This window comes from Mastomys coucha, unplaced genomic scaffold (genome assembly GCF_008632895.1).
Source record: "Mastomys coucha isolate ucsf_1 unplaced genomic scaffold, UCSF_Mcou_1 pScaffold13, whole genome shotgun sequence".
NCBI lineage: Eukaryota > Metazoa > Chordata > Mammalia > Rodentia > Muridae > Mastomys > Mastomys coucha.
The window spans coordinates 53,689,495-53,704,187 of NW_022196895.1; the positions used below are offsets into that span (position 1 = coordinate 53,689,495).

The 14,693-nt window shown below is 40.1% G+C and overlaps 1 protein-coding gene across 1 annotated transcript in view; it reads left to right on the forward strand.

The window, feature by feature from the left end:
* Nucleotides 1-14,693, forward strand: part of Slc12a2 (solute carrier family 12 member 2) — a 72,844-nt gene that overhangs the window by 12,813 nt on the left and 45,338 nt on the right. The window contains exons 2-8 of the mRNA XM_031365737.1: nucleotides 5,946-6,065; nucleotides 7,000-7,075; nucleotides 7,712-7,807; nucleotides 9,112-9,251; nucleotides 10,062-10,172; nucleotides 11,489-11,597; nucleotides 14,527-14,654. Of these exons, the coding sequence (XP_031221597.1) occupies nucleotides 5,946-6,065; nucleotides 7,000-7,075; nucleotides 7,712-7,807; nucleotides 9,112-9,251; nucleotides 10,062-10,172; nucleotides 11,489-11,597; nucleotides 14,527-14,654 (780 nt within the window). The remainder of the gene's footprint in view (nucleotides 1-5,945; nucleotides 6,066-6,999; nucleotides 7,076-7,711; nucleotides 7,808-9,111; nucleotides 9,252-10,061; nucleotides 10,173-11,488; nucleotides 11,598-14,526; nucleotides 14,655-14,693) is intronic.

Here is a 14,693-nt window from a genome sequence, read left to right on the forward strand (position 1 = left end):
CCATTTCCCTACTTAAAAGGTATTGATATTTGGGTGGCTGTAAGTTACTCTGGTGACAGTGTCATGGTAGTGTCCTGAGCCCTGAAGAGACACTTTAGTACAGCTTTGCCCCACTGTTCTTTTTTTTTTTTAAAGAATTATTTATTTATTTTATATATATGAGCACACCGTAGCTGTCTTCAGACATACCAGAAAAGGGCATCAGATCCCATTACAGATGGCTGTGAGCCACCATATGATTGCTGAGAATTGAACTCAGGACCTCTGGAAGAGCAGACAGTGCTCTCCCAACCCCCAGCAGACAGTGCTCTTAACCTCTGAGCCATCTCTCCAGCCCTGCCCCCACTGTTCTTTAAAATGAAAGACAACTAAACAACCTTCCTTCCTCCCAGGTTGAAAGGTTTATAGTCTATTATCTGTGCCTATTATGCCTAAAGTCACTGAGTACAGATACTTACAAAAAAAGTAGGCTTAAGTTTGCACTAAAATGAGTTTATGTAATCCCAGCACTTGGGAGGCAGAGGCAGGCAGATTTCTGAGTTCGAGGCCAGCCTGGTCTACAGAGTGAGTTCCGGGACAGCCAAGGCTACACAGAGAAACCCTGTCTCGAAAAACCAATCCCTCCCCCCGAAAAAAAAAAAAACCCAAGTTTATGTTCATAAACATTGCCCGAGCCTACTTTAATATTTTTATTGTTCCCAGGGGCTATGCTCTCAGTCTTAATACCTTTCCTGATGGGGGATAGGGGCATATGACAAAAATCATTTTTGGTAGATGAGTACGGTGGCTCATTTCTGTAATCCAGCACGTGAGAGACTACAGTAAAAGGATGGTTAAGTTTGAGGCCAGCCTGGACTACATGGCCAGACCCTATCTCAAGAAACCAAAGTCATCCCCGGTGGCTACACAAGTCATCTTTTGTTGGTGCTAATATTTTTGTCCAGAGTTGACATAAAGATTGTCTTATTCTTTTGTATACTTGAGGAGAAAACATTTTGGACAACTAGAAGGTCCACAGAAGAGCTTTAAGCATTTAAGAAGTAACCCAAGCATGTTGGTATAATCATTCCTGCACTCCAGAGGCTTGGGAGAAAGAGCAGGAGTTCAAGGCCCACCCAGCCTGTAGGGCACTCCATTCAAAAGTACAGAAGGAGTTCAGTGCTATGTAGGTTAGTGTGCATGCGTCAATAATGGCATGCATGTGTCAGTAATGGCATGCATGTCAGGCAGTTCTCCCTTAATTGTGTTTTATAATTCCAATTAAAGTGGTGCTAAGGTTTTTAAGTGTAATTAAGGGGGAAAAACCCTTAGGCAAATAATTGTCCTTAGGTACAGTTTTTCTTATGATTTTTTAAAAAAAAATCTGGTTTTGTTGTAGACTGACTCTAAAATACACAATTGATAGTTTAGTGTTAGGAAGAATTAGCTCAGTTTGTAGGAACTTTGTGCTATATGTTTTGTGAATGCTATGCGGTAAATATTTGAGCAAAAAAATCACTACGTGCCTTAATAAGGAATATTTTCTTTCAGATCCAGTAGAATTGAAATATACATTGGTAAAACAAAAGACAAGTTGGTATTAGTAGTATACATCCACGAATAAGTCTATAAGATATAAATGTATTTATATCTAAGGTATTTTTTAAAAATTCAATTTGGGGACTTAGAAGATGGCTCTGTGGGTAGCTCACCATTTGACCTTGAAGACCTCACAAACCAGGCATGGTAACGTGTGTCTGTGATGCCAGGGTTTCGTACTTGGGTGAGATGAGAGGCAGAGGCAGCATCCCTGGAGGCCGCTGAGCCAGCCAGCCTGCCCTGGGAAGCAGCAGATAAAGAGTCCCTGTCTCAAACAAGGTGAAGGGCAAAGATGGGTGCCCATATACATACCTCAGGTTTGGCCCTGGTTGAAGGAATCCTTTGAATATACAAGAAACAAACAAGCCAAAAAATCTACAAACAAACCAATCAACCCCCAAACCAAAACTTATGTAGTAACCATGGAAGGTTCTCCCATTCTTGTGTTTTCTGTATCCTTAGGAAAGCACTCATCTGCAAACCCAGGCTTTCTCTCTGTATGCTCCTCTTACGTTGTTTCCATGTATACATCATCTACTGGCTCTTTGTCCTGCCCCTCCATTCATGAAGTTTTAAGGTACCTGATAGACTCTTGTCTCCTGGTCTGCACACTCCACTTCTGTCTTTTTCTAATTTCCTTTTAAATAGAATTTTGCTTTGTAGTCCAGGCTGACTGTAGATTAGTAAATCCTCTTGTAACCCGAGTACTAGAATTATAAATAAGCCTGCATATTCTTTTTTAGTTTAATATGACTTACTAGTAGGTCTGTTTCTTTTGTGAGAAATCCTTAGGTGTAACTTATGTGTGTGTCACATTTTATTCCCATCTCTCCCTCTCTTCTGAATTTATTTTTATTGCAACCCCAAACTCAGAATCCCAGTGCTACTTTCTGAAAGCTTATTTCCTTGAATAATACTAAATTTTATATACCTCATTAGCATATCATTAAATTGCATTTACTTTTCTATCTGCTATCCTGGAAAAGATAATAAATATTGAAGACATCATTTTTGTACTTTTGTCTTGGCCTAACTCATAGTTCATAATTGACCTTTTATTAACTTGTGAGGTTTTTATATAATTTTTTTCAGGTGGGTAGAGGGTAGGTAGAATTTCTTTATTCCTTGGAAGCTTATATTAAACAAACAACCTGGAGATGAGGATGTAGCTCGGTAGTAGAGCCTGGTGAATACCCAACATTACCAAGGTAAAGGTTGGTGTCTTCTTATTTCTGGTAACTAGTTTAGCTCCAACCTCAGGTTCATTACACTTCAGTCTGTTAATTCAACCACACGTAGCGCACTTATTTGTTTAACTTTTGATGGTTGGTTGGATGGTCTTGCATCTGTCTTGGTTGGCCCGGCGTTCACTGTGCAGTCCATGCCTAAAACTCATAGCAGCCCTCTCCTGTGGTGGCTCCCTGGGTAGCTCACCATTTGACCTTGAAGACCGTAAAAACCAGTAACGTGTGTCTGTGATGGCAGTGTTTCGTACTTGGGTGAGATGAGAGGCAGAGGCAGCATCCCTGGAGGCCTGTGAGCCAACCAGCCTGCCCTGGGAAGCAGCAGAGACCCTGTGTATGCGCCATTGCACTTAGCTTTAGTTGTATTTTGGAGATCAATAACTAAAAATTTTAAAAGAGTTATTAGAGGGTGATTAGGAAGTTAATTTTTGTTGTTTGTGATCACATCATTAATTTTTATAAAGTAATATTTCATACAAGCTAGACAATACTTGTTTCTTGAGCAGTCATTTACAGTATTCACACTATAGAGAGACCAGCATAATTGCTAGGCCTTCAGCTTTGATGTGAAATTCTGATAAGCACCCACAGCAAACAGCTTTGGATGCCTGCATACTTACATCGTTCAAGACACCCACATTGCTATTTAGCTGGTTAGGGACACACATACTCAGTTTCTTATGACCGAGATGGAAAGAGATGCTTTTTTTGTGTATATAGACTTTAAATTTCAGAGTGAAAACTGAAAAAAAGGTTAATAAATTGCCAAGCAGGCCTGTTTTTTTTTTTGTGGTTTTTATTTGAATAATTGAATGGCAGAGGGGGTTGGTGAAATTGAGGAAGAGTTTTATTTTTCTGTTTGGAATCAATATTGATCCTCTGCTGTTTGGGAAGCATTTAACACTAGTGCAAAGCCCAACTGGGATTGCGATTATGACCCACTAACATCTGGTCACCTTAAAGAAAAGCTATTTCTATGCATTTCTGTTAAGGTTGATGTCTACTAACGAGTTGCCATATTTACACCATATTCTATGTAAGGAGAAGAGCCTAGCTTAGTGGCAAGGGAAAAATCACCTAGTGATGTTGAAGCGTGAAAATCAGTTTTAAAAACTAGAATCAATTTGAAGGTAATTGTAGAGCTGAAGAATCAGGGTTGGAGATCATAGCTGTGCTTTGTTATCTGGTGTTGAGTGTGAAGTAAGAACCACAGTGAGGGCGAAGGCTTAACTTTAGACTGAGCGCCTGTGCTCCAAGCCATTTCCTTTTACCCATCATGTTTTCATGAAGTCTTGTAATGCTAGTTTGGAGATGTCAGGCCTGTGTCCCAATAAGGACTGAACAGATAGAACATTGAGAGGGGAGGCAGAGAATAAGAAGAAGAGCTACAGAATTAGGTATGGAACTTTACCCAAGAAAGAGAAGTAAGACTGTACTCTGAGTTGTGAAAAGTCTGTAGAGCTGATGACCAAGAGCAAGCGGGGTCAGCGTGGAGGTTGTTCTGAATGGATCTGGGAGTCCTGCGAATCTTCTGTGTTGGTTGGTGGGGAAGAATTATAAACAGGGAGGTGGCTGCACATGCCTTTAATCCCACCACTCAGTGGGGCACAGGCAGACAGATCTCTGAGTTCAAGGCTAGGTTGTTCTAGAGCAAGTTCCAGGGCAGCCAGGGCTACATAGAGAGACCCTGTTTTGAAAAACAAAAACAAGCAAGCAAATACACAAACAAGCAAACAAGGATTTTACATTGTTAATGTTGGTATTTCAGATGTGGGGAAAGGTACTGCAGCCAGATGATAGAAGGCATGTGCAGCCTGACCCTGTCTATCATTCATCTGTGTGTCTGTCCGTATGTTCATCTGTCTGTCATCTTTGAGTTTTTACTGTATAGCTCAAGATTACCTAGAATTGGGACAGGCTGTCCTTAGAGTATTGGGATTTCAGGACAACCCCACCATAACCCTAGCAGCAAGCAGGCAAGCAGCAGTCCCTGGACACTCAACATACCACCAAAATGTAAAAACATACATTTTGTTGTTTTCTTCCTTTCGTTCGTTCTTTCTTTCTTTCTTTTTTTGTTTTGTTTTGTTTGTTTGTTTGTTTTTTTGTTTTTTTGAGACAGGGTTTCTCTATATAGCCCTGGCTGTCCTGGAACTCACTCTGTAGACAAGGCTGGCATTGAACTCAGAAATCCGCCTGCCTCTGCCTCCCAAGTGCTGGGATTAAAGGCGTGTGCCACCACTGCCTGGCTGTTATTTTCATTATTCATTCAGACTGGATCATGTCATGTTGTCTAGGGTGGTATCCAGATTTTGAGTTCAAACAGTCATCCAGTCTCCGTTTTCTGAGTGCTAGGATATAGGTTTCTACTACTAGGGCCCATTTTAAAATCTGGAATCATTAAAGTGGGTTTACTTCATAGAAACACTTAAATTTTACATTTCCTTGTACTTTGTTGCTTTGGTCTTTCTTAGGTAAAGTATTGTCTTTATTATATTGAAATACTTGAGCCAGGCTATTTAGGAAGGAATGCTTATTTGGCTCACAGTTGTGATTGCTGAAAGCCCAGACCAGACAGCATGTTGGTAAGAGCTTCCCCCTTGACTGTGTCACCTTAGAGTGTGGTACAGCAGCAGGAGTATGTGCAGATGTGAGGATTACACCACCCACATCCAGGACACATGCTTACAGGGTAGCTCCCTGGTGGTGTAGGGACCTGGAACTAGGCCTCTCTTATGGTTCTATATCTCTAGTACCACTATAGTGGGTACCATCAGGTCAGAAACCTGTATGGGAACAGACAGGTTTACAAACTATGTAAATTATCGAGTCACTCTTGGAAGTCTTAACATAACAATGTCATCCTAAGTATGGTTAACCATGTTACATATGTTTTTATCAAGTGATTCAAAGTTACGTCTAATTCCTTTTTAAAATTGTTTATTTTATGTGCACTGATGTGAGGGTACCAGATCCCTTAGAACTGGAGTTACAGACAGTTGTGAGCTGCCATGTGGTTGCTGGGAATTGGACCCTGGTCCTCTTAACCACCAAGCCATTTCCCCAGTCCCCTATATCTAATTCTTATTCTAATTCTGCATTCATATTTCTTTCTGTCACCAGGAACCTTTTGAGGATGGCTTTGCAAATGGAGAAGAAAGTACTCCAACCAGAGATGCTGTGGTCACATATACAGCTGAGAGTAAAGGAGTTATAAAGTTCGGCTGGATCAAGGGTGTATTAGTATGTATGCGTAGATTCCGTTTAATTACAGGCCTTCTGTTGATTAGAAAACTTAGTCGGTGCTTTCAAGAGAATTACTGTTTTTCTGCTTTAACAATATGCTTGTGAGTACTATGGAAAGCCTAGCTAATACCTTGTGTGTTTCTTTTGTTTTTAGGGGAGAACTGTTAATTAATTATACATACCATCTGAATAGAAATTGTAAAGTTACAAATGTTATTTTTTGGTAGAATGGGTCTTGCTATATAGGGTTGGCCTAGAATATGTAAAGTATACTTGTTAAGCCTTGAACTTTGTGGTCAGTGTTTTATTTCTGCTTCCTAAGTGCTGAGTCAGTTGTAACAATACACAAACAGGAACTCAAGAATAAAACATTATCATGCCCAAGTTGTGATAGTATCATACTCAGTTTAAAACTTTCAAAATGATGTGACCCATTAACGTTTGTATTGGCTGTATGCAGTTCTTAACTCTGCCTTAACTGTTATGACCAAAGTTATGAATACACATGCAAAACTTACAAAAGAAGATTGTTGTAGTCTTATCCAGGCCTGGTGGCATAGGCCATTAACCCCCCAGTAGTTGGAAACAGAGGCAGGGAGATATCTGAATTCAAGGCTAATCTGTTCTCTGAATTCCAGGACAACCAGGCTACACAGAAAAATCCTGTCTGAAAAATAAAAGTCAAAACAAAAAATGTTGAAATCTTAAACAGCTGTTGTGTTTCTGACACTTCTAGTGAGCACATTTGTTTGTAAACATATTTACATTGCACTTACATCAGCTAACAGTAAGCTTTCAATATGCCTCTGACAAACTTAAGGATATTAGATTTCAAAACTCCTGTGGTTTCATGTGCATTTTCTTTCTTTTTGGCTTGTTTAATGTTTATTGCTGTATTGTTCTCTGTGGTGTGACCTCTTTTCTCTCATAGGTGCGCTGTATGTTAAACATTTGGGGTGTGATGCTCTTTATTAGATTGTCCTGGATTGTGGGTCAAGCTGGAATAGGTGAGTGAAACCTTACACCACTTGATCTGTGTGTTAAAATAGCTGTATGCCTTTCTACTATTGTTGACTGAGTTCCATTGCCCTTTAGGCATATTGCTACCATAGTTGACTTACACAATTTTGATTTTCTCAAAAATGAGATTAAAAATAGGTTGTTTATTGCCTGTGCCTTAGTTACTTACCTATTCCGATGAAAAAAATATCATGACCAAGGCAGCTAATAAAACAAAGCATTTAATTGAGGGCTTGCTTATAGTTTCATAAGGTGAGCCCAGGACCTTAATGGCAGGGAACATGGCAGCAAGTATGACCCTGGAGCAGTGGCTGAGCTTACGTTACGTGGTTCACACGCAGAACACATTGAGAATGAGACTGGGCCTGGTATAGGCTTTTGAGCCCTCAAAGCCCATCCCCAGTGACACACTTCCTCCAACAAGCCCACACCTGCTAGCCCTTCCCACTTAGTCCACCAAACAACTAGAAACCAAACATTCAGATATGAGAGCCTATGGGGGCCTTTCTCATTCAAAACACCAGTCCATAATGTTACTTCAGTGTTTAGCCCAGCCTGTTCTAGGTAATGACAAGTTTAGGAGTATAAGATTCTTAGTTGTTTTTGTTTTTTCTCCTTTAAAGGTCTCTCTGTCGTTGTAATAGCAATGGCTACCGTTGTGACAACTATCACAGGATTGTCTACTTCAGCAATAGCTACCAATGGGTTTGTGAGAGGAGGTGAGCCCAGCTGGCATAGGCCCTACCTGAAAGACATGTTCATGCTTTTTCTTTTGTTTTTCTTTTTTTAAAGATTTATTTATTATTATAAATAGTACACTGTAGCTGTCTTCAGCCGTACCAGAAGAGGGCATCAGATCTCATTGCAAGTGGTTGGGATTTGAACTCACGACCTTTGGAAGAGCAGTCAGTGTTCTTACCCACTGAACCATCTCACTAGCCCATGTTCATGCTTTTTAAGTTACTGCATCTTCCTTAGTGTCCAGAACCTTTTTCTGTTCTGTAAATCCCATCTTTGTTTTTGAGAGCTTGCACTTGGCAGACTGTTAGAGTCCTGTGGATTTTGCCCTTAAATACTGTGGCTTCTCAGTCCTGTCACTCAGACCTGCATTCTTGCATCACACAGCCTCTTCCTGTCTTCAGCTGAATACAGACTACAAAAGTAGATGACAGCCACAGGCACCCTTTCAAATGACCACTATGTAACCTCTAGCTTTTGAACTCACATCTGAAACTCATATGAACCTGGCTATTCTGTGGCTAGATGCAGTGTATTTTACTTGTGCTTGAGTCTGTCAGAGAATTCCTGAGCACCTTTTGGCACATGCTGGGTTTGTAACAGGCTCTGGCAAGAATAATTGTAGTCACTGTTTGAGACCTACAGGCTGGGAGTGACACCATGGATTTGACATACATGGTCTTGCTGAATGCATCATTGCTGTTTACTTTCATTATTTATATGACTAATGAGATCAGAAAGGAGACAGTTATGTTCATATTTAGCAAAATTTAATCTAGATTGTGCTGCTTGGTCTCAAATGTCTAAAAGAAAAAAAATTTTTTCTGAAATAATTGAAAACCTCCTTATTTGGGTATCAGTAAAGCCAAAACACTGAAATTGAGGAAAACTTAATATTTTGTTACATGTGACAAAAAGTACTGCATTAGTAAAATCAGTTTCTCATTGGTGGTCTGTTTTTTTTTTCTTTTTGTTTTTAAATCCATTGTTTATCTGTGCATTACTAGTATTACCAAGCATGAAGTGCTATAGTTTTTTTCTATGATAGGGAAATTTCTTCTAATTGTAAGCTTTATATAAGTTACAGAAGACAGGGCTAAAGCTCCTGCTTTATGAAGGCAGTTCTCACTGCGGTACTTCCTGAAAACACAGCATCTTGGGTACCATTCTTCTGACACACTTTCTGAAAACACACTCACCTACTTGGCTAAATCTGCTGTGAATTCCTTGGTATACTAAAAGAATTATTGGCATTAAAACCCTAACTGTTTCAATCTTTCCTTAGGAGGAGCATACTATTTAATCTCTAGAAGTCTAGGGCCGGAATTTGGTGGTGCAATTGGCCTGATCTTTGCTTTTGCCAATGCCGTGGCAGTGGCCATGTATGTTGTTGGATTTGCAGAGACTGTGGTGGAGCTGCTTAAGGTAATTGGGCCTGATCGCGCATTTGCCACATCTTCACTGAGATGACACACACACACACACACACACACACACACACATCTAAACCTACATGTGAGATTTAAAAGATGCTATCTACATTATTAACTCTTAAGAGTAAGTTTGCGGGGCTGGTGAGATGGCTCAGCGGGTAAGAGCACCAACTGGCTTACAACTACCAGTAATGAGATCACCCTCTTCTGGTGTGTCTGAAGACAGCTACAGTGTACTTATTTACAATAAATAAATCTGAAAAAAACAAAATAAGTTTGCTTATGGAGTAGGAACTGTGGGGTTTTGATAATAACATGAGGGTTTATTCTTTATCCCTCTTGTGTCATAAAAGACCATTAAAGCATGATACTTATATCAAACACAGAATGCGTTCTGATAATGCCACTTTATAAAACCCAACAGTACCAGTCAGATTATAATTTTCTTGATTGATAATTCATTTTTTGATTTATTGGTTCCATATCAGATATACTAGTAATAGTAATTTAGTAAGATATTAGATATCTAAGATATTAGTTGAACAGCAACTAATAGTAATTTTTTTTCTTTTTTCTTTAGCCTTTATTCCTCTTGATTTTGAGACCGGGTCTTGCAGTGTGGCTGGCTAGCAGCTTGTAGTATAAACCAGGCTAGCCTTGAAAGTTTGATAGTTCTGCCTCTGACTTCCAAGCACTGGGAACACAAACACATGTCGTTATACCTACCTCTGTCCATCGCTTTAATGAACATTGATGCAGTGTCTATTTGTAAACAGCTGCTCGTTGTATTTCTCCTTTGTAGGAACATTCCATACTTATGATAGATGAAATCAATGATATCCGAATTATTGGAGCCATTACAGTAGTGATTCTTCTGGGAATCTCAGTGGCTGGAATGGAGTGGGAAGCAAAGGTGAGCTGTATCAGAGATCTCTCAGCATGTAGTCCACACATCCTATGTTCTAGGAAACTCAAACTGTGATGTGTTCACACTCTAGTGGAAAAAGTAGCCATTTTTATAGAAGTTTATGATATATAAGTATTGGCATTTAAAATGATAAATTTGAAGATAACCCACTTTAAATCCACTTAAACACTGCTTTCCTTTGTATGCTTGTTTTTGAGTGATTAAGAATTGAGTCCAAAGCCCCTTGTGTGATTGGTGTCCTGTCTATCATTGAGTATATCCCAGTCTTTCATTTACTTACAACTGTAAAAAGTGACTATCGAGAAGGTTATAATTTCATCCTTCTTGGGCCACAATTAATGTGTAAGAAGTCCTTGCTGGAACAGCAAGATGGTGCTTGCTGTAGGAGGAAGCCCTGTGGTCTGAGCTGGATTTGAGGTGGGAGGAGGAGAGAGCCAACTTCCTAGATTGTCCTGAGCGCCACACATGCTATATGGCACACGTGACTCCATCTCCATAATAATCATATCTTTAAATGCTGTTTAAAAAATGTTATCTGCACAGATGACAGTGTTTCCCCAGAGTGTATGAGAAGCTAACGCTGGAGAAGAGTTGATAGCTCTCAGCTTCCTCCTCTCTGGCTCCCTTGCCCGAGTTCCCCATCGGCATTTTTCTGTCTTTCTTAGAACAGTTGCACAGATACGGCATTTATGTTTGGAGCCGATACAAACTTGTGTTGGCACCAGACATATTTTTTACCATCCCGAGATGGTAGTTTGGGCAGGGAGGTCTGGAGAGTTGTACAGAATGAAGAGTCTGTGGCTTGGGTGAGGATTTGCCCACCTTTAGGACTCATTTTAGAAATGGTTGGTGTGATTCTATCTATAACTGAGCATTCTCAGTTTTGCCTGAGGCAGGGTCTCACTAATAATCTGAGAGCTGGGACTAGTCACAGACTTGCGATCCTTCTGTCTGCAGATTATCTGACAAATGGAAGCTTCAGGCTCTGCATCTAGCTTTAATACAGCTCTTTAAGAGCTGTTATTCATGTAACAGCATTTATTGAGTACCTACTGAATGCTTTGCATTCTTTAAGACATTTGGCAGAAAGACAGAATGAGACAAATTACCTGTGTGATAGAAGTAGGTACAGGAGATAAGGTTTAATCAGTGTCTAACTCCACAGGCTCAGATCCTGTGTGATGGAAGCGGGTACAGGTGACAGGTTGTGATTTTCAGTGTCCAACTCCACGGGCTCAGATCCTGTGTGATGGAAGGAGGTACAGGTGACAGGTTGTGATTTTCAGTGTCTAACTCCACAGGCTCAGATCGTCCTTCTGGTGATCCTCCTCCTGGCCATTGCCGACTTCGTCATAGGAACATTTATCTCACTGGAGAGCAAGAAGCCCAAGGGTTTCTTTGGCTATAAATGTAAGTGAAAAGATGGAATACTTTCTTAAGTGCAAATTATAGCATTGTGCTGTTAACTAAATTTAGTACATTTTAGGTAATTTATACCTAAATTATACCTGTAATTATGTTTGGTCTGGTGATTCACACTAATTAATAATTCAGGTTTTGCCCGCTTTATATATAAGCTGTACAATTAGAGTAAAATCACTTTCATTTTTATCTTTTGTGCTTGAATATTAACAGCAGCAGGGGGTAGAATGTAGAGAAGCCCGTTTTACTAAGGAGGAGGTGCCAGCATGGCTCTCATTATGTGTCCAGTTTTGTGTTCTTGGTACTGGGAATGTGAAAAATGTATCTTTAGGTGATTTTATTGTTGCACACACACAGGGGTTTATTTATTCTAAAATGTCTATGATCTCATCAGATTGGATAAAGTTATAGAACCTGTTATTTATATTGTCTGTCATTAACCAAAATTTTACTTGGCACGTGACGCTTTAAACATAACAGTTTAAAAGTGCTATGGGTTGTGAAAGCAGACAGAAGTTGCTAAAATCATGACTTTTTTAATCTCTAAATTCTTGAGCTCCTCTCTGCCAAGGAGAGTGGCAGTGTAGGAGCCGTACTTTGGTCTGATGCACGATGCACAAGTGCTTTTCAGTCTTCACGGCCTCCTAAGCGATGGCTGGCATTTCAGTCAAGGACCACTTGCATTCAGTTGTTTGCTTTTCTTTTTTGTCTTCTGTGATGCTGACAGTTTTCAAGATTACAGATCTTTACTTGTTCTATGTGTGGGGTCATTTCTCTGGGTGTGTGGTTTACATTAGCTTGGTAAGTGATGTGTTCTCAGCACCTGGAGTAGGTCCCGATCTGATCTCTCCCACTAGTGTGTTAATCTTTATCTTCTTGTTAATGTGATGACTAAGAGGTTCTCTGGGGAAGTTGCCATTTAGTAAGGAAGTGACACTTTGAGACAGTGTATACTCTTGCCTCTGTCTGACTTTAACCAAATGGTTTTGTTAGTAACCCTTGAGCGGGCTTCTGTAGGTCACACTGACATTGAACAGCATTGTTCCCTCTCCTTCCTTAGTCACATTCTTCTCCTTTTTGAAAGGCTTTCCTTGCTTTGAGACCGGTACTCTGCTCTCAGCTCAGTGATTGCTGTATCTGTTACTTCTCTGACCCTTCTGTCTTAGTTAGGGTTACTGTTGCTACGATGGAACACCATGACCAAAAAGCAAGTCGGAGAGGAAAGGGTCTTTGGCTTTCAGTTCTATATGCTGCTGTCAAGTCTTTTGTTTTTTGTTTTTTGTTTTTTTAGATTTATTTATTGTTATATATAAGTACACTGTAGGTGTCTTCAGATGCACCAGAAGAGGGCATCAGATCTCATTATGGGTGGTTGTGAGCCACCATGTGGTTGCTGGGATTTGAACTCAGGACCTTCGGAAGAGCAGTCAGTGTTCTTAACCGCTGAGCCATCTCACCAGCCCAGTTCTATATGCTGCAAGAGGTGACAGAACTCCATGTGGTACTATAAATGAAAGGAAAAATGGACATTTCATTTTAGTAGTAGGGTCAGTCTGATACTGAGAAGAAAGAATAAAGGAGGAGAGATGAGAGAAGGATGATAGACAGAAATGAGGGCCATAGGCTCTGTTACAAGCACTTCCAGGATGGTCTTCCAGAAAGGGGAAAACCATCAGCTGACTAGGTCTCAGGGCTACAATTGCTGTAATGAAACACCATGGCCAAATGCAGCCTGGGGAGGAAAGGCTTTGTCTCGATATTACTGTCCTTCTTCCTAGGAGGTCAGAACAGGAATTCAAGGTAGGAACCTGGAGGCAGGAGCTGGTTCAATGGGCTATGGAGTGCTTCTGCTTACTGGCTTGCTCAGCCTGCCTGCTTATATAACCGATGACCACCAGCTCAGTGATGGCATCACCCACAATGCACTGGGGCCTCCCCAATCAATAATTAAGCTTGCATACAGCCGGACCTTGTGGAAGAGGAAATTTCTTAAATAAGGTTCCCTTCTCTCAGATGAATATAGCTTTTGTCCAGGTGACACAATAACTATCCACCACACTTTCTTGTTCCTTTCAGTTCACAGTTGTATTTATCATGGTCCTGGCCTGCCAACTATATATTTTATTTTGGTGTCTCATACTTCACACTAACTTTAGGAGGTTGTCACATTTTAATTTTTAATTGCTCCTATAGACCATTTCTTTTAATTTTTAGCTAAAAATGTCTGGCTCAGGAAATAGAGAAGACTGTGTTAAAAAAAATCAGTGGGAACGCGAATGGGTAGAGAGCAGGGCTGGCTGGCTCCAGGTACCCACCTCCTCCTTTCTTAGGAGATGTCCTGGTTTTGGTGTGTTTGCTTTCTTTAGGGGAGAGTTGGTAATAGTCTATACTTGTGATTTTTGTTTAAGTTATCAATAACAATTAAGTTTGGAGGTTCTTTAAATTACTGGTAAGAGGTAACCAAAAAGGTAGGATATAACAAAGATTAGATCACCATTTGATTACCAACTATTCCTTTATACCAGAAAATAGGAACACTGATAACTATAAAAAGTCATATAGTTAGTTGCTTTGTTAAGTTAGTTATTGTTACTACTGAATTAGCATTAAATAAAAATGAGTAATTGTGTGGAGACCATATATACTGATTACTCTTTTGTTTTTGTTTTTGTTTTTGTTTTTTTGGTTTTTTTTTGTTTGTTTTTTTTGAGACAAGGTTTCTCTGTGTAGCCTTGGCTGTCCGGAACTCACTCTGTAGACCAGGCTGGCCTCAAATTCAGAAATCCGCCTGCCTCTGCCTCCCAAGTGCTGGGATTAAAGGCGTGCGCCACCACGCCCGGCTACTGATTACTTTTAACTGAATTATTTTCGTCTTATTTGCTGTCTAGTAATTGCCAAAATATTTTGTCTCCTGTAGCTGAAATATTTAATGAGAACTTTGGGCCGGACTTTCGAGAAGAAGAGACTTTCTTCTCTGTATTTGCCATCTTTTTTCCTGCTGCAACTGGCATTCTAGCTGGAGCAAATATCTCAGGTGATCTTGCAGTAAGTATTATGAAGCACTGTATCATCGCACATATGTAA